The sequence below is a fragment of the Talpa occidentalis genome, unplaced genomic scaffold (assembly GCF_014898055.3).
Source record: "Talpa occidentalis isolate TD23 unplaced genomic scaffold, MPIMG_talOcc4v2.1 talOcc4.16, whole genome shotgun sequence".
In the NCBI taxonomy this organism is placed as follows: Eukaryota; Metazoa; Chordata; class Mammalia; order Eulipotyphla; family Talpidae; genus Talpa; species Talpa occidentalis.
The window spans coordinates 4,287,547-4,309,605 of record NW_023601653.1 but is presented as its reverse complement, the minus strand read 5'-3'; the positions used below and the strand labels follow the sequence as shown (position 1 = coordinate 4,309,605).

General features: G+C 43.6%; 1 protein-coding gene across 2 annotated transcripts in view; it reads left to right on the top strand.

Annotated features, from left to right (window-relative positions):
* The window catches only part of TNRC6B (trinucleotide repeat containing adaptor 6B), a 212,866-nt gene that overhangs the window by 57,613 nt on the left and 133,194 nt on the right, over nt 1-22,059 (top strand). For both annotated transcript variants that reach the window (XM_054696023.1, XM_037513513.2), the window contains exons 3-4: nt 294-384; nt 18,431-18,498. In XM_054696023.1, the coding sequence (XP_054551998.1) occupies nt 340-384; nt 18,431-18,498 (113 nt within the window). In that variant the 5' untranslated portion in view covers nt 294-339. The remainder of the gene's footprint in view (nt 1-293; nt 385-18,430; nt 18,499-22,059) is intronic.

The window sequence follows — 22,059 nt, the reverse complement described above, 5'->3', positions numbered from 1 at the left end:
AGTCAAATAAAAGAAAGGAAAAATCTAGAGCTGTTTGCTTTACCAATGTCTTTTAAACCTTTCCCAACTATCCTTCCCTAGGCTAGGGAAAATTGCCTACCACTCCCCCTCCTTGCCTGTGGTGTGTGTATATATTCCTGTGTATACCTGTGTGTGTATATACCTGTACACAAACGCAGTTACTTAAGGTCATTGCTTCACAGTATCCAGGATTTGGGTGACAGAATTTCAATCTAAAAAACAATTGTTTACACTGACTTCCTCATATATTGCTTCCTTCTTATCTCTTCCAGGCAGTATTTGTGTGTTCCTGCAGCGTTTTGCACAGAGTCTGTACCCATGCAAACCAATGAGGGAGAAGTTTCGGAAGAAAGCAGTTCCAAGGTCAGTGAATTGCTGAGTGCAAGCAACTTGAGTAGGAATTTAACAACAAGGTGATGGGCAAGCAGAGTGGGTGTTTTATTTTAGGTGAATTTCAAAATTACATTGGTTGACCCAGTAAGGTGGTTATCACTAGACTAAAGCTGGACGAAGACCACAAAAAGCTCCTAGAACGCAAAGCCAAATCTCGCCAAGTAGGAAAGGAAAAGGGCAAATACAAGGAAAAAACAATTGAGAAGATGCAGGAATAAAATAGTCTCATATACAACTTTTGTTAAAAACTGCTAAAATGAAAAAAAAATTAGATTGGTTGAAATGAGAGCATCCTCTAAGATTGGGAAGATTTTTTTCTTCTTGTTACTATGCATTTTGGAGGGTGGTACATGACAAATTGAAAACCAGTTATACTGAACTCATAGAGAACTTTATGATTCATTTTTAGAATACTAGCACTTGATCTTTTCACGTTTTATTATGCAAGTTACATATCTTTATTCTGAAAAATAAAATACTTCAGAAGTGATTAAGGTAAGAAGTAAAAGCCTGTCCCTGATTCCTACTGCACAGGGCCTTCACTGATCATTTTTTAGACATTGTTCTGTTACTGGTTTTTTTTGTTCTGTTTTTTTTTTTTTTTTTTTTTGGTGGGACCCTCACCAGTGGCCGGGGATCAAACCGGCGCTGCAGAGGCTGCTGGTAGCCTCGCAACCCAGCGCTCAACCGCTGCGCCACCAGGGGAGGCCCTGTTACCCATTTTTAATGATCATTTGTTTGGTGTTTTAAGCTAAAGCTTGAAGGAATATTACCATTCAAACCCTGTGTATAATAGTTATCTGTGTGTTTGGATCTCTTTAGATCTCGCTCCTTGTCCTGAATCTCCTTGTGGGACCTTCAGTATCACCTTCCCATCCCTCTTTCCCTGTTAGCCTCTGGTGCTTCTTCCCACTGTGCCCTGAGCAGCTGCTGGCACATCACCTGCTGCCTGGGCTCTGGAGGGGCACCAGAGCTGTGAGCACTGTCTGGAAGGGCTCGTGCCTTCACCAGAGCAGGAGAGAAGGTGCAAGAACATTATGTTAACTAGATGAAGCCTGGCACTGAAATCACATGTTCTGTGATCCCCTTTAATGAACAATGCAGAGTAGGTCAGTCCACAGACACAGCACAGACCCCTGCAGAAGCAGAGGAGGAATGACTGTGACGTGGGGAGGGGCTTCCACGTGAGATGGTGACAGGGATTTGACACTTGTACAACATTCTGAATATATCAAGTGACTCTGAACGGGTTCACCTTAAAATGCTTCATTTTATATTACATGAATTTCCATCAGTAAATTACTTTAAAAAACAAAACAGCAGAAACGTGACATCAAGTCCCCATCAGCCCTCGCTGCCATGGGTGTGAGAACTCCCTGATTTAAGAGCCACTGCCCTGCTCCCTCCCAGGGGCCAGGTACTGAGAGGAGCTTGTGCCCTGAGGTACATTTCAAGAGAAAGGTGTCCTAGGTGCTGTGGCAGGGACAGCTGAGGAGGTTGGCAATTAAGAAAAGGCTTCTAGATCTCCTTTTATTAAGATCCAGTTCTTGAGAAGGGACACATGAAAGTTACAATTTTTTGGGTACATTTTACCTGAAAAAACTAAAATGCGCATAGTCAGATAGGACTGGAATGGCTGGACTCCAAGAACCAGAATGGCTGGTTGGGGGCCTGGGAGTTCCTTAGTTTTACTTTGCATACGTTTGAAATCTTCCATACCAATAAGATTTTTTAAAAGAGAGTTTATCCCTGGTGTTCAAATGTGTCATTTGTTTCTTCTTCTTCTTTTTTTTTTTTTTTTTTTGAAGTTAGATCTTAAAAGGGCAGGTTTATCAGAGAAAGAAGAGAGGTCCCTGCATTGTCACGGGTGGTTAGGAGAGTTCCAGCAGCATTTCTTTAGAGTAGCAGGGTTAGACACTGACTTTTATGGATTAGAGAAATGAAACCCTAAAAAAGGGAAAGTTGTGGCTAAGGCATACCCGCCAGTGTAAGGAAATGTGCAATAAATGGAGGAGAGAAGAAGGCCGTAGCTCAAGTGAATGGCTTCTTACATAAGAGGCCCATGTGGTGTTTGAGAAAAGGGGGAAGAAACGAGGAGGATGTGCATGGACAGATCTTCAGGGCTGAAGGCACCAGGGGGCTGGAGCCGTCCCCTGGGCCTCAGTGCTGCCAGGGCCAAGGCCTTCTCTCCTCACTGCTGTCTGGTGGTGGAGCAGTTCGGCACAGGAATGAAAGAAAATGAGGTTCAGCTTTTCTTCATATTGCCTCTGAAAGTGAAGTTATTTGGACAGGTTAGAGTACATGAGGAAAAACTTGAAATGATGGGCGAGGTAGATTTCTTGGGAAGGGGAATAATATAGAATTGCAGTTGGAGAGACGATGCTCAGAAGAGTTGATAAATAAGTGCAAGGGTCAATAAGATTTTTTTTTAAGTTTTTATTTTTACTATTTTTGCGTAGAACTTGGGTGCAGGCCAGAGGGGAGGGGTGGTGAGAGGATTCACCACAGAGTGGGGAGCAGAACACGCAGATGTACTGAAAAACACTGCTGAGGGGAGCAGCGGGCGAGACAGGAGAGGTCTGCTGTGCCATGTAGGTTGCTCCCTGGCCAGTGGCCAGGGATGAACTGGAACTCCTGCTGCAGTGGACTGGTGATAGCTTGATAGGGCTGTCTTTAACCCCCGAGCCACCAGGGAGGCCCCCAATAAGGTTTATAAAACCACCTTGTAAGTGTTGTGGGAGTGGAAGTCAAGGGTGCCCATAGCCAGGCAAGCTGTTCAAGGAAGGCTCTTTGGAGAGTGAACTTTGGTGTTCTCCTTGAAGAAATGTTCTGTGAAACTGCAGTGTCTTCTATTGCTTTTTCTTAGGTGTTTGTTCAGTTTGGTTTAGAGAAAGGCTGGGTTTAGAAGGTTTAGTTTCTCTGCTAGAGAGAGAAAAAGTAGAAGACTTCCAAAGGATTGCTGTACATTAATTCATTAATTAAACACAAGTGTTTTTCCATACTCAATTTTATTCTTCCTTTTCTCCCTCCTCCTCTGCCTTCTCACTCGCCCCTGCCATCTCTCGCTGAGCATGGGCCATGCAGGTGCTGACACCCAGACTGACTGAACTGTGCCTTTCTTTGCTTTGATTCTTGGAACTCCCGGCATTTTATTTATTTATTTTTTTAATTTTTTTTTTTTAAATAGAGGCATGTTTTTTTTTTTAATTTATTTATTTGTTTGTTTGTTTTGTTTATACAAGCACTGGGTACAGTCAGAAGCGTGGGAGGGTGAGAGAATTCACCAGAGCCAGAGCGGGGAGCAGAGCAGGCAGAAGGACCGAAGTACACTGCTGAGGGGAGCAGCGGGCGGCAGGAGAGGTCTGCGCGCCATGTGGGACCCTCCTCCGGTGGCCGGGGAGCAGCCGGAGGGATCGAACCGGCGCCGCAGAGGTTGCCGGCAGCTTCGCAACCCAGCGTTCAACCGCTGCGCCACCGGGGAGGCACCAACTCCAGGCATTTTAAGTGGAAACAAGAAAAAGAATGTTAAATTTCCCATTAATTTAGAACTAGCTTTTTCCCCTGAATGGTTACTCGAATGCAATTCTGTGCGACCTAATCCCTCTCTTGAGGGTTGCTGTTGTCGTGAAAGCTTCTCTTGTAAATACTGCAGTAAGAAAAGTTGACAGTTATTGGTAATGTACAACTTCAGGAACCCCTGCATAGATCCTTTGGAGGCGCAGCGACGCTTCCTTATATTTTCCCAAGAACCAATTCAGGGCTTTTTTGATGTCCCTGCTGTGTCTGTGAGAGAGGAAATGGACTAGAACAAATGTAGGTTCCCGCACATCTGTGTTGTTGTGATGTCATTTCAAAAGTTGAATATGAATGTTGCCTTCTGGAAAAGGTCTTTGGTGACACATCAGGAAGTCCAAAGCTGAGGGTGTGTGCTGATTCTCTTAGTGAAACTCTTGCACCTCCTCACTTTGGTGTTTGTGTTTATTTTGACACATTGACCTGAAAACAGGCACTGAGTGTCTGTCCTGGGCAGCCTGGCCTCACTGACCAGGTGTCTTCAGTGCCTGCTCCTGTAGGTGCAAGTGTCCATGGCAAGGAAGGGTCAAGTTCTAGCGTGGATTTACCGGTACCTCCGTGACCATGGCTGCTTATTTCTGTTGACCCTTCTCTCTTACTCTTTCTAATTGAGATATGATACAAAATAATACACCTTAAAAGCCATTCAGTTATTTATTTAATTCAGCAAGAACCTAGGAGTGATATGCAAAGTCACATCAAGCTTGATCTCTGTACATTGGGGATTTTCAGTCTAGTGGAAAGAGGTGACCATACAGTGAGAGGTGATTGTGGTGTCAACTGTGTGCTTTAGGAGCTAGAGAAAGCTGTGCGTTCTCTCTGGAAGGAAGCTCCACAATGGAGGGGGTAACACTTCAGCCTTGGGGGGAACCTAAGGAGACGTGGCAACTGCTTTTGTTGGTTGGATGGTGAGTGGGCAGGTGGGCATGTGGGGGCACCATAGCAGAAGGAACCATTTGTAGCACACACAGATAGTTAAGTGCACTAGGCGGCGCTGGTGAAGATTTGGGGCATCTGAAGCCACACCAAAACATTGTGGTTTCAAGCCACTGTCACAATCTCCTGGACAAGCATTCCATGTAACTCTGCAGGCACTTCATTTGGAAACCTGACAGACAAACCTGTCTTGTCCCAGCAGTCAAGGTCAGCATCAGCAGTGAGGAGTCACATTCATTGTGTGTCCCCTTGAAATGATAAAGGGGGATTTTGCCGCAGCGGTCACCTTCCCCAAACCCATTACCTTAATCTAATCATAAGAAAAACATCAAGCAAATCCCAGTAGAGAAGCAGCCTACAAAATACCTGACCAGCACCTCTAACAGTGTCAAGGAAAATGAGAAATGTCTGAGGAACTGTCACAGCCAAAGGAAGCTGTGGACACATGGCGGCTGAATGTCACGTGATGGCCTGGGCGAGGGCCTGGAGTGAAAAGAACCAAAGATAAAACAAAGGAAATTTGAATAAAGTGTGGGCTTTAGCTCATTATAATGTGTCAATATTGGCTTGTTGTGATAACTGTACTAAAGTAAGATGTTAAAAAATAGAGAAAGCTGAGATAGGTGTATATGGGAATACTGTATCTTTGTAGTTTTTCTGTTAATCTAAATCTGTTCTAAAAAATAAAGTGTGGATGGATGGATGGATGGATGGATGGACGGACGGACAGATGGATGAATATAGATGTCTGGCCAGCACCACCACCACGATATTTCATTACCTTTTATGATTCTGTGGTTGACTGGGAACAGTAGGGTAGTTCTGCTCTAAGGTGGTGTTAATAGCAGGAACTTTAGTCCCCAGCTGGCCAGAAGTGTCCATAGTGGCTTACTCAAATGGCTGATAGTTGGTTATGGTTGTAACTGGGTACTCAGCTTCAAGCTTCAAACATAGGCAATAGATTTTTAAAGCATGGGAGTGAAATATGCATTTTCCATAATGATTTTCTTTCTTAGAATTGTGCTGATGTAGAGGATAGACTGACACTCAGAAAGAACCAACCTGTGGATTGATTTCCATCTGATCTTTTTATTTTTTCAAGATTTATTTATTTATTTATTTATACAAGCACTGGGTACAGTCAGAAGCACGGGAGGGTGAGAGAATTCACCAGAGCCAGAGCAGGGAACAGAACAGATAGACCGATGAAATACACTGCTGAAGGGAGCAGCGGGCACGGCAGGAGAGGTCTGCGCGCCATGTGGGACCCTCACCAGTGGCCGGGGATCGAACCAGCGCTGCAGAGGCTGTGGCAGCTTCGCAGCCCAGTGCTCAACCGCTGCGCCACCAGGGGAGGCCCTCCATCTGATCTTTTTAAAATTATTTTTGGAGCATAACTGACATCTAACTTTGTTAGTTTTCAGTGTTCAACACAATGATCCAGTATTTGCGTACTTTGCGAAAGGGTCACCACAATAAGCCTAGTTGACATCTATCCCCCTACATAGTCACAATTTTGTTTCTTGTGATAAGAACTTTTAAGATCTACTGTCTTAAACACCAAGTGTTGGCAAGGACGTGAAGAAAAAGGGATCCTTATATGCGCCATGGGAATATAGACTGGCCCGGCCCCTGTGGAAGGTATGATGGTTTCTCAAAATATTAAAAATAGATCTATCATAGGACTCAGCAACTCCATTCCTCAGTATCTACCCCAGAATGGCAAAAACACAAATTCAAACATGCACTCCTGTGTTCACTGCAGCACTATTTGCAATAGCCAAATTATGGAAACAACCTAAGTGCCCAAAGACAGAGGAGTGCATTAAGAAAATGTGGGGTGGGGCCTCCCCTGGTGGCGCAGGTGGTTGAGTGCAGCGCTGTGAAGCTGTCTGCAGCCTCTGCTGCGCGGGTTCAATCCCGGCCAGCCAGGTGAGAATCCCACATGGCACGGCAGACCTCTCCTGTCTTGCCTGCTGCTCCCCTCAACAGTGTACTTCAGTCAATCTGCCTGTTCTGTTCCCCACTCTGTCTCTGGTGAATCCTATCACCCTCCCACTTACCTGGCCTGTATCCCGGTTCTTGTATGTATGAATAAATATACCTTTAAGAAAAAGGGAAGAAAGAAAATGTGGGGTATATGGAATACTACTCAGCATAAAGAAGATGAACTCATGTCATTTGTGACAACATGGTTGGAACTGGGGGGGATTATGCTAAGCAAAATAAGTTAGAAGGAGAAAGACAAATACTAGGTAATTTCACTCATATGAAATATAGAGAAACAAAGGAAAGAAACTGACAAAAGTAACCCTAGAAATATGACTGCAGGATGGAGGCTACTAGAAGGGGAGGAAGGAAGAGAAAGAGGTTGGTGGTGGTGGGAACAAGGGGTGTGCCATGGTCTATGATGAAGGACTCTGGTGCTTTGGTGGTGACCGGTGTGGTGACAGACATCTGAGGAGGCATCGTCAGCCTATTCCCCGAAATCATACACAGTGTTGTAAACAGATACTACCTTCATTCAGAAACATGGGGGAGGAGCACCTTCACACTTTTCCAGAGTGACTGCGCCAATTTACATTTCCACCAGTAGTGCACAGGATTCCCTTTTCTTCATGTTCCCACCAGCGCCTGTTATTTCTTGTCTCAATAATAGCCATCCTAGCAGGTGACAGCTCATTCCAGTTGCAATTTGCATTTCCCTTTTCAAATACCTGTGGGTCTTCTGTATATGCTCCTTGAAAAAATGTCTATGCAGATCTTCTGCCCATTTTTAAATTGGATTGTTGTCTTTGTTTTTTTGTTTTTAACTATAGGATTGTATGAGTTCCTTGTATGTTTTGGATGTTAACTCCTAATCAGACTTGCAAATACTTTCTCCCAACATCAGGTACTCCTTTCATTTTGTTTAGCGGTACTAGAAGCAGAGGGTGCAGAAGCTTTTTAGTTTATCAAGTTCCACTTACTTAGTTTTACTTTCATTGCTTTTGCTTTTGGTTGTCAGAGATATAAAATCATCACTAAGTCTGATGTTAGAGAACTTGCTACCTCTTGTTTCTTCAGGGAGTTTTATGGTTTCAAGTCTTCCATTCAATCTTTATTTTTTTAAAGATTTATTTGCTTATGCATACCAGAACTAGGGTACAGGTCAGAGGTGTGGGAGGTAAGAGGATCCACCAGAGACAGATTGGGGAACAGAATAGGCAAATCTACTGAAATACACTGCTGAGGGGAGCAGTGGGCAAGACAGGAGTGGTCTGCTGCACCATGTGGGTAGCTCCCTGGCCAGCTGGGGATTGAACTCATGCTGCAGAGGCTGTGGACAGCCTCATAGTGCTGTGCTTAACCCCTTGTCACCAGGGAGACCCCATTCAATCTTTAATCCATTTTTGAGGTGATTTTTGGATATGGTGTAAGACAGTGGTACCTACCAGCTCATTCTTTTGTGTGTGACTGTCCTATTTTACCATCACCATTTATAGAAAAAACATTGCAGATAAAGAGGTTTTTGGAGACCTCTACTTCCCTGTGTAAAGGGAAGTAAAAGCAAAAATAAACAATTGTGATTATCTCAAATTAAAAAGCTTTACACAGCAAAAATATATATAAGTAGATATATATATAGACTATATAAGTAGATTACATATAAGTGGCTATATATAGATTATATAAGTAGATTAATAAGATATCCTGCTGAATGGGAGGAAATATTTACATGTTATACAGCTGAAAATGGGTAATATTCAAGATTTGTAAAAACCTTATACAACTTAACAATGAAAAGAAACCCAATTAATAAATGAACATTAGATCCAAACACAGTTCATCAAAGGGGACATCCAGGAGGCCAATGGAAATGTGGAAAAGTGCTCATCATCGCTTCTAATAAGGGGGATGCAAAACCACAATGAGATGCCACCTCACACCTGTGAGCAGGGCACGTTGTAAAAAGACCCCCAATGACAAGACCTGGAGAGCATGTAGAGAAAGGGGACCGCACTGCACTTGTTGTTGGGAATGTGAACTGGTGCGACCATTTTGGAAAGTGATCTGGACTTTTCCTTAAAAACTAAAAATGCAGATGTTGTATGGGCCAGCAGTCCTGCTCATGGGCACGAGTATGAGACCATCAACTCAACCACAGTGCGTGCTGCAGCATCACTGACAACAGCTGGGACATGGAAGCCAGCTCCGTGCCCACTGACAGAGCACTCACTCAGGATGTGTCTGTCCACACCATGGAATTAATAGCTAGTCACAAGAAAGGAAATACTGTCATTTACAGTATTTGTAAATGGAAGTATCAATAGTTGGAGGGAATTAAGTGTAGTAAAGCAAGACAGAATGACAAGGACAAATATTGGACATTTACCTATCGGACAAGTCAACAAGCAAAATACAAAATTAGCACACTCGAGTAAACCAAGTGAGGTTTCTGAGGTTGGGGGGAGAAAGGGTAAAAGGGATATAAGTGATGTTGGGAAATGCAGTTTAGAAATGGGACTTAAATTATGGGTCACGATACTTGCTATAGGAGGGTTAGGGGGAAAGGCTGTCCTGAGCTAATTCCATGCAGGCTTTGTGGACTCCACCCCCACTCCAGCCCAAAGCCATCAGGACACTGGGAGAGACAAATCCCATCAACACCAAAGGGAAGGAACCTGAGGGTGGAGTTAAGCAGCCAGGTTTGGTATAAAAACCAGACACATGGGCCTTGGGGCTCTCTCGCCTCTTGGCTTCACAACTCTTGGCTCACCGCCAGCTCTCAGAGTGCCATTTGGGATTCCAGGTTGGCAGGTCGAGTAGGACGCATTTAAGACTTTATCTCCCACTTTTCTCCCTGAGTTGCACATTTCCTCATTTCCCCTTCCCTTGTGAATAATCTTTTATTAACCTTTTGTGTGTGCCTGCAGTGAAGTATTAAGTCCCTTTTAAGCGCACGGGTGAGGACCCACAGTCAGGTAACCCGTTTAATATCGGGGCTGCCCTGTAACAGGAGCACCTGTGAAAACGAGCTCAGTTACCTTCTCCAGAGCTTTAGTCACTGCTCACAGCAGAACTGTTTGTTCAGTAAATGGTTTTTGTTAGCACTAGGGCTAAAACTCCACATGTGAGCATATATTTCAGCAAAGCAAACAGAAATATCCAAACCAGTGCACTAAAAAAAAAAAAAAAAAAAAAATCCAATACCAAAGCAGGCCCTGCTAAATAAGTAAATAATACATATATAATAAAAATTAGAAGGACCCTCCCCTGGTGGCGCAGGCGGTTGAGCACAGCGCTGTGAAGCTGTCGGCAGCCTCTGCAGCACCAGTTCGATCCCTGCCGGCTGGCGAGGGTCCCACATGGAGAGCAGACCTCTCCTGTCTCGCCTGCTGCTCCCCTCAGCAGTGTATTTCATCAGTCTGCCTGTTCTGCTCCCCACTCTGTCTCTGGTGAATCCTCTCACCCTCCCGCACCTCTGGCCTGTACCCTGGTTCTTGTATAAATAAATAAATAAATCTTTTTTAAAAAATCAGTCAGCTTTAAAAAAAATAAATAAATAAATAATTAAAAATTAAAATTAGAAGTAATAGGTAAAACTGAATCTTCCGGAGAGTCAAATAAAAAAATCAGAGATAAAAATGGAAAGACAAAGGGCCTCCCCGGTGGCGCAGCAGTTGAGCGCTGGGTTGCAAAGCTGCCCGCAGCCTCTGCAGAATCGGTTCGATCCCCGGCTGCTCCCCGGCCACCAGAGGAGGGTCCCACATGGAGCGCAGACCTCTCCTGCCGCCCGCTGCTCCCCTCAGCAGTGTACTTCGGTCCTTCTGCCTGCTCTGCTCCCCGCTCTGGCTCTGGCGAATTCTCTCACCCTCCCGCGCTTCTGACTGTACCCGGTGCTTGTATAAATAAATAAATAAATAAATCTTAACAATAAAAAAAAATTGCTCTTTATTTAAAAAAAAAAAAAGGAAAGACAAAGAAGAGAATTAATGGATCCGTGCCATAAATTCAACACTGAGTAACATGAGTTCCCAAAAGAGAGAAAAGAAATTGGAGGAGATAAATACTCAAATAAATAAGCAGAGAAAAATGTCCCAATCTTGAAGAGCCTAAGTTTTAAAACTGCAAGCATCTACCCACTGGATATGTTGTGTCTTGCAGTTTTAGAAAACTAAGGAGAAATAAAAGACCCTAAGTTTCTAGAGAAGAAAGAGATCATGTCCAAATCACCAGCAGTTGGAAGATATGGAACTTCTCTACATAACCCTGGAAGGTGGAAACCAGGGGAGCACAGCTTTCAAAAATTGTGAAAAACTGAAGGAAAGATACTCAACACAAGCCTGAAGGGACTCCTGGGCCTCCCTGGTGGCTCAAGGGGTTAGATACAGCACTGTGAGGCTGTTCTCAGCCACTGCAGCTTGGGTTCGATCCCTGGCCAGGGAGCTGACCCGCATGGCTCAGCGGACCTCTCCTGTCTCCCTGCTGCTCCCCTCAGCAATGTGTTTCAGTGGATCTGCCTGTTCCCCACTCTGTCTCTGGTGGGCCCTCTCACCCCTCGCACCTCTGGCCTTTACGCCAGTTCTTGCATGCATTAAAAAAAAAAAAATTGTGGAGGGAAAAGTGTTTACTAACATGAACCACTCCTCTGTATCACTCATATATATGGGTTAAAAACCAAAATCCTGAAAGTTGATTCTGTGTATGAATAAATTAAGGACAGTTCAGTCATTGAAGATCTTAAAAAAATCCACCTCTCATATACCTTTTATAAGGAAATCACTGGCTTATATGGTCCACCTAAATCAGGGAGTAAACCCTATAAAAGAGGAAGACAACAGATCTGGGAAACAGATGTTCCACGTAGGAGAGAGAGCAGGAATGCCAGAGAGGAAGGGAAGAGACATTTCTGGCAAGGTGTCAGCTATTTAGCAGCCTGGAGAGCAAACACTCCAGACTGGAACAGGGAAACCCCTGAGGAATGTCTCCAAGACTGGAGTGAAATTGATAGATTAACAGAAGTGTTTGAATTTATTAAGAGGAGACTTACAGCTCAGTTGGAGAGTTTGAGGATGAATTAGTGAAAAATACATAATAAATACTAAGCCAAAAAAATTGGTAAGAATAAGAGGTAGTGGTAATTGTCAGTTCCAAGGAAAATCAGAAATTGTGCAAGAAAGGAAATTTAATTATACTGCTCCGTATGATTCCACTGTATATACTGTTTACTTAGTAATGGCACTATTAGCCCTGCTTATTGATTTGAACAAAAAATAATGACATCTATTAGGAAGAGGGAGGAAGGAGGCCCCTGTGTGTTGTGGGAGAGGCAGGCCGCAGAGGAGAGTGCTGTTTTTGTTTCTAACCTTGTGGTATTATCTGACTTTTAAAGTCATATCTATAACTTCAATAAATATACATTTTAAAAGTTAGATCAGTGAGAGGTCATGAAAGTATTGGGGTACAGCTTATTCTTTTAGGAATTAGGGTATAAAGGCAAAAACAGGAGGATATTGAGAGAGTATTATGAGGCCAAAAATAATTTTCCAGGACAGAAGAGATCACAGACTATTTGCAGGTTGAGAGGATGGATTTGCTGAAGACAGAGGGCTGCTTGGATCGTGAGGTCCCAGAGGAGGTGGTGTGGCTTAGGTGTGAGTTTAGAAGACTGTGGGGATGTTAGGCTTGCAGAGCAGTGAGGGGTAAATATGGGTAACAACTCAGGTTCATGCCACAGCGTTGAGAAGAAAAAACGGGGCTTGGTGTGAGACAGGACCCCTCAGCCATCCTAGGCACTGAGGACTAGGGAGGATTCCTACTGGCTGCTAGGAGAGTAGAAAAGATTGGGAATAAAGGCAGGAATGTGGTGGAGTACTGGATCATTCAGCCCTTGGGCAGCACACAGACAGCTTTCAGAAGGTGTGCTGAATGAATGAAAGACCAACAAGAAGGGCTGTGTTGGATTCTGGAATATACAGACAAAGATTACATTGTTTTCCTCCCAGGTGAGTCTGGGAGGAAATACATGAAGGGAATATTTCAGCTGGGTTCAGCCTCAGGGATGAGAGGAAAAGGCCCGTTGGGCGGCTTAGAGGAGAAGAGCTCGGGGGAATCAGAAGTGCTCCCCAGAAAATGTAACTTTTGAACCAGTCTTTGAAAAGGTGACTAGAAGTTCACCCAAGACAGGATGAAGAAGGGCCTCCGGGCAGAGATGCTGAAACATGAGTACCTAGTGGAAGTTGATTGGCACACATTTGAAAAGGAACCTGTTTTGTAACTTTCTCCCGTCATGCTCTGTACGCCAGGGGCAGGGGAGGAAAGCAGAGGGGTTGGCAAGACAGGCACGACTGAGAACAAGTTGGTGGTGAGCACATGTAGGACGTGGAGGAGAAAATTCACCAGACACCAGCCAGGCCAGGCCCTGAATGGACGACCCTGAGGAAAGAACTGGAAGCTACAGTGAATTCTCCTTACTGCTTCATGTGGCAGGATGGGGAGGAAAGGGTCCAAGTCGGACTTCAGAATCCATGGACCTGGGTGGGCTCTGGCCGCTGAGCCCGACCCCTGGTGGTCCTGCTGTTTCTGGCTGGAGTTGGAAGGAGTTGGGGACAGGTCTCCATCCATCTAGAGGGCAGAGAGGCATCTCATCCCTCTCGTCGAGGCCAGTGTGCCCATTCCGAATTGTGGCCTTGGGTCCCACCTTGTAACTGGCCAGCTTTTTGTTTGTCGTTCCCACTAATAGGTAAATTTCTTGCAGGAAGAGACTGTCTTCACCATTCCCTCCACACCGCACTCAGTTCATAATAAGCACTTTTTTAATGAATAAAATGGTAGTGGAGAAAGGTAAGGATATGCTGTGAGTTTTATGATTAAAAATAGTGAAATTCCAGAAAATGACGTCATGGGGGCGGGGGTGGGGGAGCGGAGGAACCTCCAAGTTGAGCCCAGAAGTGTGTGGGAAATTTATAGAACAAAAGTGAGCAAAAATGTGAAGGGACTGAAAGTGGACCTGAGAAAAACAAGAAGTAGCGGTGAGGAGCAGGGAGCGCTCTGGACTGTTGTTGTTGCCTGGGATGGTGAGGAGTGAGAAAAAGGGGGCACCCTGAGGGAGGGTGTCTCTGGGGAAAAGCGTCTGAATTGGCACTTAAAGGGGTAGGGACCAGGGGTTCAGTGTCAGCCTGGGCGAGTGGGGCCAGGCACATAGACCGATCACGTGAGCAAATGAACTCAACTTTCGTCCCTCAGGGAGGGGACAGGGCCCTTTGAAGAATTTTGAGGAGTGCTGTGTGATCAGATTTGCATTTCACAAAGTCTGTTGATGAAAGTGATTTGGAGGATGATTTGAAGTGACACGGAACCCAGAAGCACAAAGACTAGAGGTTTTCTAGTGAGGTCTAGAAAAGCTGGCCTGATTACGATGGTAAGAAGGGGAGAAAGAAGGGATGATGAGAGCGATTTAAGAGAAGCCGTGAAACTTAGCAATGAACAGGATGGGGTGAAGGAAGGAAGGTGGACAATTTTGTACAGTTCTAGCTTTCCTGTTTAGGAATCTTAGTGAATGATCTTGTCATTCACAGAGATAAGGGCTATAAAAAGGAGAGGAAATTGGGCCTCCCCTGTTGGCGCAGCGGTTGAGCGCTGGGCTGCAAGGCAGCGCCGGTCGCAGGCGAGGGTCCCACAAAAAAAAAAAAAAAAAAAAAAAAGGAGAGGAAATTAAGGACCAAGAGGATGTTACATTGTGGACCTATGGGGCCATTCATGTAAAGAAGACACACAAAACAGTGGCTGGACTTAGGATTCGGAAGCCACTGGAGAGGAGGTGTAGAAGCCGTGGGCTTTTGGGTATTACCTCTCATTATTATGCTGAATTATAAATTGACAGTAGTAGATAAACTTTTTCTTTTTTTAAGATTTATTTATTTATGCATACAAGAGCTGGGGTATAGGCCAGAGATGCGGGGGTGGGGGGGTGAGTGAGAGGATTCACCAGAGACAGTGGGGAACACAACACAGAACAGGCAAATTGACCAAAGCACACTGCTGAGGGGAGCAGCAGGTGAGTCAGGAGAGGTCTGCTGCGCCACATGGGTTGCTTCCTGGCCAGCCAGGGATCGAACTTGTGCCACAGAGGCTGTGGATTGCTTCATAGTGTGGTGCTTAACCCCTTGGGCCACCAGGGAGGCCCTGATAAACTTTTTCTTAACTAATAAGCAGAGGCTCATAACCACGATTTACATTACAATTGGGGAGGTCAAGAAATTTTCATACTATCTACTAGTGGCAGAATAGTCATTCTTTGAGAAAACAGTGGAGGCATGAGGTGCCAAGAAGCTTAATAAATTTAAACATATTGTCCCCTTTTTCTTCTAATTTTAAAGCTTGACATTTGTAGTTAAGTGCATAAAATGTACAGCTCAGTGATTTTATTTTTTTACTTACCTATATTCTCTTGTTGCCACAACCACATCAAGATCACCTCTAGCTCAGAAGTTCCCTTTGCAGCACTGTAACCCCTTACATTTCCTTCTAGAGCTTTTAGATCAAGGGTAGACTTAGGTGGAGAGAATCCTCCCCCCACTTGACAAAGCCCTATAGGCTGGGGAATCAGGAAGTCTGTAGGAGAAGAGTGAAGGCAAAACCCAGGTTGAATTTCACAGGATATACAGTGTGTGTCTTTTATTATACTTGCCTGCACTCCCTCTGAGCTCTCCTTTTAATGCAAATAAAGCAAACCTCTCAATTTTTCTGTCCTTTTGGAAAGTTAGCCTTTTCAAGCTATCTCATGTCTCTACCATTCTTGAGAAATGAAATCTGGTGAGGAAGGAAGAACTGGAAAGCCTTTTGTTTTATTGGGTTTTATAATGATGTGTATCTACGTTACTCCAGATTGCTAGGTCCCATAAGTAGTGGACTGTTTTTTTCTAAGTTGGGAATAATCCCATCTGTTTGATTTCTTCTATAATTATGCCTTTTGGGGGAGTTTTCATAGAATTGATGATGTGCAATCCCCATTTGTGGAGGTAGTTCTGTCATTTTCCTTCCTTTATTGATCAATAAACTGCCTGGAATAGGAATATGCTTCTGTTTTCCTTTGAAAATTTGTATTGAAAAATAAACCACACGCATCAAAGAGAAAAAAAAATAGTTAAAGGCATAATTATAAAACAAATAACCAGAGGGCCTCCATGGTGGTGCAAGGAGTTAAGTCTTAGCACTATAAAGCTATTGGCAGCCACTGCAGCATGAGTTTGATCCCTGGGCAGGGGGCTGACCCACATGGTACAGCAGACCTCTCCTGTCTCCCCGCTGCTCCCCTCAGCAGTATATTTCAGTCAGTCCACCTTTTCTGTTCCCCACTTTGTCTCTGGTGAATCCTCACCACCACCTCCTACCTCCACACCTCTGGCCTATATCCCAGCTCTTTTTTTTTTTTTTTTTTAAAGATTTATTTATTTATTTTATACCAGCACTGGGCACAGACAGAAGCAGGGGAGGGTGAGAGAATCCACCAGAGCCAGGGAGGGGAGCAGAACAGGCAGATTGATGAAACACACTGCTGAGGGGAACAGCGGGCATGGCAGGAGAGGTCTGCGCGCCATGTGGGACCCTTGCCGGCCAGCAGCGGATCGAACCAGTGCTGCAGAGGCTGTGGACAACCTTGCAGCCCAGCGCTGAACCGCTGTGCCACCGGCAAGGCCCTACACCCCAGCTCTTGTATGAATAAATAAATAAATCTTTTTTAAAAAACTATATATACATATGTATGTATGTCTAGATATACAACACCTATGTTTTAAAGATGTATATATTTGAACTGAATATTAATGGAATTATACTCTATGTATCTTTGCTTCTTTTACTCAGTATTGTGTTTTGTTTTTTTTTTTAATAGAGGCATGTTTTATTTTTATTTATTTATTTATTTGTTTGTTTTGTTTATACATGCACTGGGTACAGTCAGAAGCGCGGGAGGGTGAGAGAATTCACCAGAGCCAGAGCAGGGAGCAGAGCAGGCAGAAGGACCGAAGTACACTGCTGAGGGGAGCAGCGGGCGGCAGGAGAGGTCTGCGCGCCAGGTGGGACCATCCTCCGGTGGCCGGGGAGCGGCCGAGGATCGAACCGGCGCCACAGAGGCTGCAGGCAGCTTCGCAACCCAGCACTCAACCGCTGCGCCACCGGGGAGGCCCTGTGTTTTTTTTTTAATGGTAATAAACTTAGAACAATTGCTTTTTTTAAAAGATTTATTTATTTTTAAAGATTTATTTATTTATTTATGCATGTAAGAACTGGGGTACAGGCCAGAGGTGGGAGGGCATGAGAGGATTCACCAGAGACAGAGTGGGGAACAGAACAGGCAGACTGACTAAAACACACTGTTGAGGGGAGTCCTGGGGAGAGAGGAGAGGTCTGCAGCACCATGTGGGTCAGCTCCCTGCCCAGGGATGTAAATTGTGCTGCAGTGGCTGCCAATAGCTTTATAGTGCTGAGACTTAACCTCTGTGCCACCAGGGAGGCCCCTCTTTTACTCTTGTTTATTTCTATTTTTTTTTCTGTTAAGAATGATGTTATTAGGGGCCTCCCTGATGGCACAAGGGATTAATATGCAACCTGAGGGCCTCCCTGGTGGCGCAGCAGTTGAGCTGCCCGCAGCCTCTGCAACGCAGGTTGGTTCGATCCCGGCTGCTCCCCGGCCACCAGAGGAGGGTCCCACATGGCGCGCAGACCTCTCCTGCTGCCCACTGCTCCCCTCAGCAGTGTACTTCGGTCCCTCTGCCTGCTCTGCTCCCCGCTCTGGCTCTGGTGAATCCTCTCACCCCCCACACCTCTGGCCAGTACCCCAGTTCTTGTGTGCGTAAATAAATAAATCTTAAAAAAAAGAATGGTGTTATTAAAATATGTTATATGTTCAAGAGGGTTTTAGGATATATATACACCTGGAAGTGTAACCATTAATGTGTAGGATAAATACATTTGTGAATTCAGGTATACTAGATAGCAGCAAACTTTTAAAAAGTAATATAGCTATAGCTCTGGATCCTGTCAACACTTGATATTATTTAGCTCTTTAATTTTAGTTAACCAGGTAGTTTGAAATGGTATCTCTTTGTGATTTGAATTTTCATTTTCCGGATTGACATGAGGTTGAACATCTTTCCGTATGTTTAGCGATATTTATGCATCCCTTTCAGTGAATCCCAACTCAATTATTTTGTAAACTTTTCTGGTAGGTTGTCTTTTTTTCTTACTAATTGAAGCAATTCTTTATTATACTCTAGATGTTAATCCTTTAGGATAGTTAGGTGATTTGTAAATCTGCCTGCTTCCTTTTTGTTCTGCAAATCTTGTCACCCAAGGAAAAATGCCTTAAAGCAAACCTGGAAATTGAAAACCATTGACCCTGCTTCTGTACCAGGCACTGCAGTGCCACGGTCCCGTGGGCAGGCCCTGCAGAGGGCAGGCCCTTTCCAGGGAGGTGTGTCCTGATGTTCTGCCTCCTGCTGACCTGTGGTGCTTCCTTTTGCAGGTGGAACAGGAGGATTTTGTAATGGAAGGGCATGGCAAGACTCCACCTCCTGGTGAAGAAAGCAAACAGTGAGTCACAGTTTATTTTAAAAGGATCCTATTGCAGACTTAAGAAGCACTTGGGTCAAACTTGCCTGAAGCCTGTTTGAGGGGATGTATACATTGGGCACATTGTGGAACTCACCAGTTGCTTGTTGGCTGTTAGCGCATCGCTTCTATTTATAGACAGACAAACTGGAGAGACAAGAAAGTTGGCTTTGTAGTTTTTCACACTTGACTAATCAAAATTTATGTTACGTGTTAGTGAAGGCTTTAAGGCTCAGGACATTCCAAATTGAACTAATTCAGCCTGGTTGATTTCCAAAGAAAGTGTAAAATGGTACATCCTTTTCTTAGCAACGTCTTTATAAAGTGAACTATATTAACAGACTCTTTCCCTGCATTCCAAGTGTGAATTTATTTGAAAAGTGCTTCCTGAAATTCTATTCCGTTTAGTTATTTATACTTCTGATCTTTGTTTAATTAACAAATCTTTGTTTCTCTAAAGGGACAGGAATTATAAATAATATAACTTAGCCAGCATTCTAAATAATTTAGGCCCTCTCTCCTGCCTTCTTAAAGAGTGATAAGTCTTAAATTTGAAATTGCAAGTCCTCTGGGTAGCTTCTTGGTGGCAGTGAGATTATTTTTCCCTCCCTACCTCTGCCTCAGAGCTTGAAAAATTGTGTTGCAGAGCAGACTGGTGTTTCATATGCCCTTTTAGAGGAAAAATAGTTAAGACTGGCTTAAGTACTGGCATAACTACTTTTTTTTTTTTTATTCAGACAGTAGTCGTCTCTTAATCTGAATGGGACAGTGATTCGTGGAATTTACTGAAAATCTAGAGAGAGAAACGTCTCTCTTGTGTCTTATTTTTTTTTTCCTAGAAAATAATTGAGTTTTGTTCTGTCTTATGAAAACTACGTCTCTGCAACCCTGAGGAATGAATTATGCAGAACGTGCTGCATTGCCACAAGGCCAGGTTCATTAAGGGAGAGTGTTTCTCCTATTTGTTGTGAATGGAAACTGGGATATTTTCACAGCTGGTTTAATTTGCTAACCAGGCTGTTTTAAAAATAGCTTACAATATAAATTCTAACTCTGCTGTATCCTGTCAAATGTGCTTATATTTTGCATGGGCAGATGCAGTCAGTTCATCTTTAGGAAATGTCAGTGTCCTGCATGGAGCCCTAGGCCTTACGGGAACATCTTGGGAGCCTTGCCCCCCTGCCTTTTCCCCCAGCCCCTCTCTCTGATGAGAGATCTTATAAAAAACCAGCAGTCCCCTTTGATAAGGGTTTCCTGTGGCTAACATGCTTTGCTTAGGCACTACATGTGTTAAGGATCGGGATGGTCTAAATTGAGCTAATTCACTACTCAGATCAGGGTAGGTAACTTGCCCGCGGCGATATAGCCTGAAATGGAGAGGAGGATTTGAACCCCGATCTCTCTGACCGTGATGTGTTTATACTGTCTCTCTACCCCAGTTCTGCGCCTGCACAGGTTGCTATGTGTTCCTGAAAAGTAGTGTTTAGCAAAACTGCAGTTGTCACAAGCCAAGTCTGGTGGATAAGGGGGAAACAATGAAAATGGCATGAAGCCTATTTTAAAAACAGTTGAAACGTCTGTCTCTAGAAGGTGTCCATTTCCAAACAAACCAGTCTTTTTCTTTACCTGCTCTTGTAATCCCTGTCCTGAATCAGCATCTTCAGGTATTTAGGAAACCTCACTGGGGCTAACTGTCCCCAGGTTTAAGGTTATGAAACATGTACTTCTTGGAGCACCCCAGCCGACCACAGGGACTTGAAACATCCTGTGTTGTAGCCTCACCATTCTCCCTCGCTTTGCTTCCACGGTCTTTTACTGCCTCCTCACAGGTGAATCCTGTCTTGCTTTCTCCTGGCCTGGACTGCTGTCATACATTGAAATGAAAAAGTAGAAATGGCTCTTCCCACCAGGCACTCCTCCTACAGACCTGGCCACCTCCTCTGTGGAGTGGGAAGCAAAGGTGCTGTGTTCTTTTGTTGGAGGCAACAGAAATAAAAAGATCAAAAATCTTTTTGTGTCTCAAAACTGCACTTGGCAAAGGATGACTGAATGTTGGATAGTAGGCTCTAGACACGAGCAAGACATTCTAGATCCTGGAGCCACGCATTGCTGTCCCTCATTTGGTAAATCTCCCTTCATTCTTTTATTTTTATTTTCTTTATTTTTTTATTTTTAAAAAAGATTTATTTATTTATGCATACAAGAATGGGGTATAGGCCAGGGATGTGGGGGGTGAGAGGATTCTCCAGAGACAGAGTGGGGAACAGAACAGGCAGACTGACTGAAATACACCGCTGATGGGAGCAGCAGGCAAGACAGGAGAGGTCTGCTTTGCCATGTGGGTCAGCTTCTGGCCGGGGATCAAACTCATGCTGCAGAGGCGTGGACAGCTTCATAGGTTGCGTCTTAACCCCTTGTGCCACCAGAGAGGCCCCATTCTTTGATTTTTTAAATCATAAAAGTAATACAATAAATGTGGAAGCAGAAATAAAACAAGGCTCTTCTTTTACCTTCATTCCCCTCCTAATCTTTCTAAACATTTTCTGTATATTTTAAAACAACTAAATAGATCTTTCCCAATATAATTCTTCTGAGACTTGCTTTTTAAAGTTGACATCTTTGCAGTCTGTTTCATTCTTTTAAATGTCTGTAAAACAGTCTGTTGAATGGATATACTACAGTCCTTTTTCTCCAATAGATGTTTTGGTGGCCTTTACTTCTTTGATTATTACAAATAGTATTGTATTGAGCATCCTTATCCTTGTATCTCTAAACACAGGCGCATTTCTGTAGAATAGATTTCCACAGATGAAACTCTTTGGTTCCTGGGCTTGTTTTTTTATATGAAGGTGTCTGCTGTCAAATTGACTTCCCGAAAAGCTATGCCAGTGTTCATGTGTCTTGAAATTTTTGCCACTTTAATATTTTACTGTTTTAATTTTATTTTTCTACTTACTAATGAGATGGAATATCTTTAATTAGTTTATTGCAGATTGATTCTTTTTTCGTGTATTAACCTATTTACATATTATTCCCATTTTCTATAGGATTTTTTAAATAGCTGTGTGGGAGCCCTTTATAAAGTACAGATATTAACCACTGTCTGTTGAGACATTTTAAATATTTTCTCCCAGTATTTGTCTTTTAACATTGGGATATGTGTCATGCTAATAAACCTTTGAAAATTTTACATAGTAAAATTGATTACCCTTTATGGCTTCTGTGTTTTATCCTCGATTAGAGAAGTCTTCCCTACCTAAACATGATAAAATATCCTTAGTTGGTTTTGTTTTTTGTTTTTTTGCTTTATTTTTTACAATTAGTCTTTTAATTGAACTGGTATTCATTTTTGTATATGGTGTGAGGCTGAATCGAAACATTTTTTTCCGAATTGGTTTCCACAATGGGTCATTTCATTGTTATTAGCATGTATGACCAGCCTTTTCCCCCTTTGAAGCCAGATGGAGCACAGGACAACTTAATTTACTCAAGGTCGCAGAGTAAGTTTTTATGAGAATTAGGACTAATTTTTTTTTTTTTTTT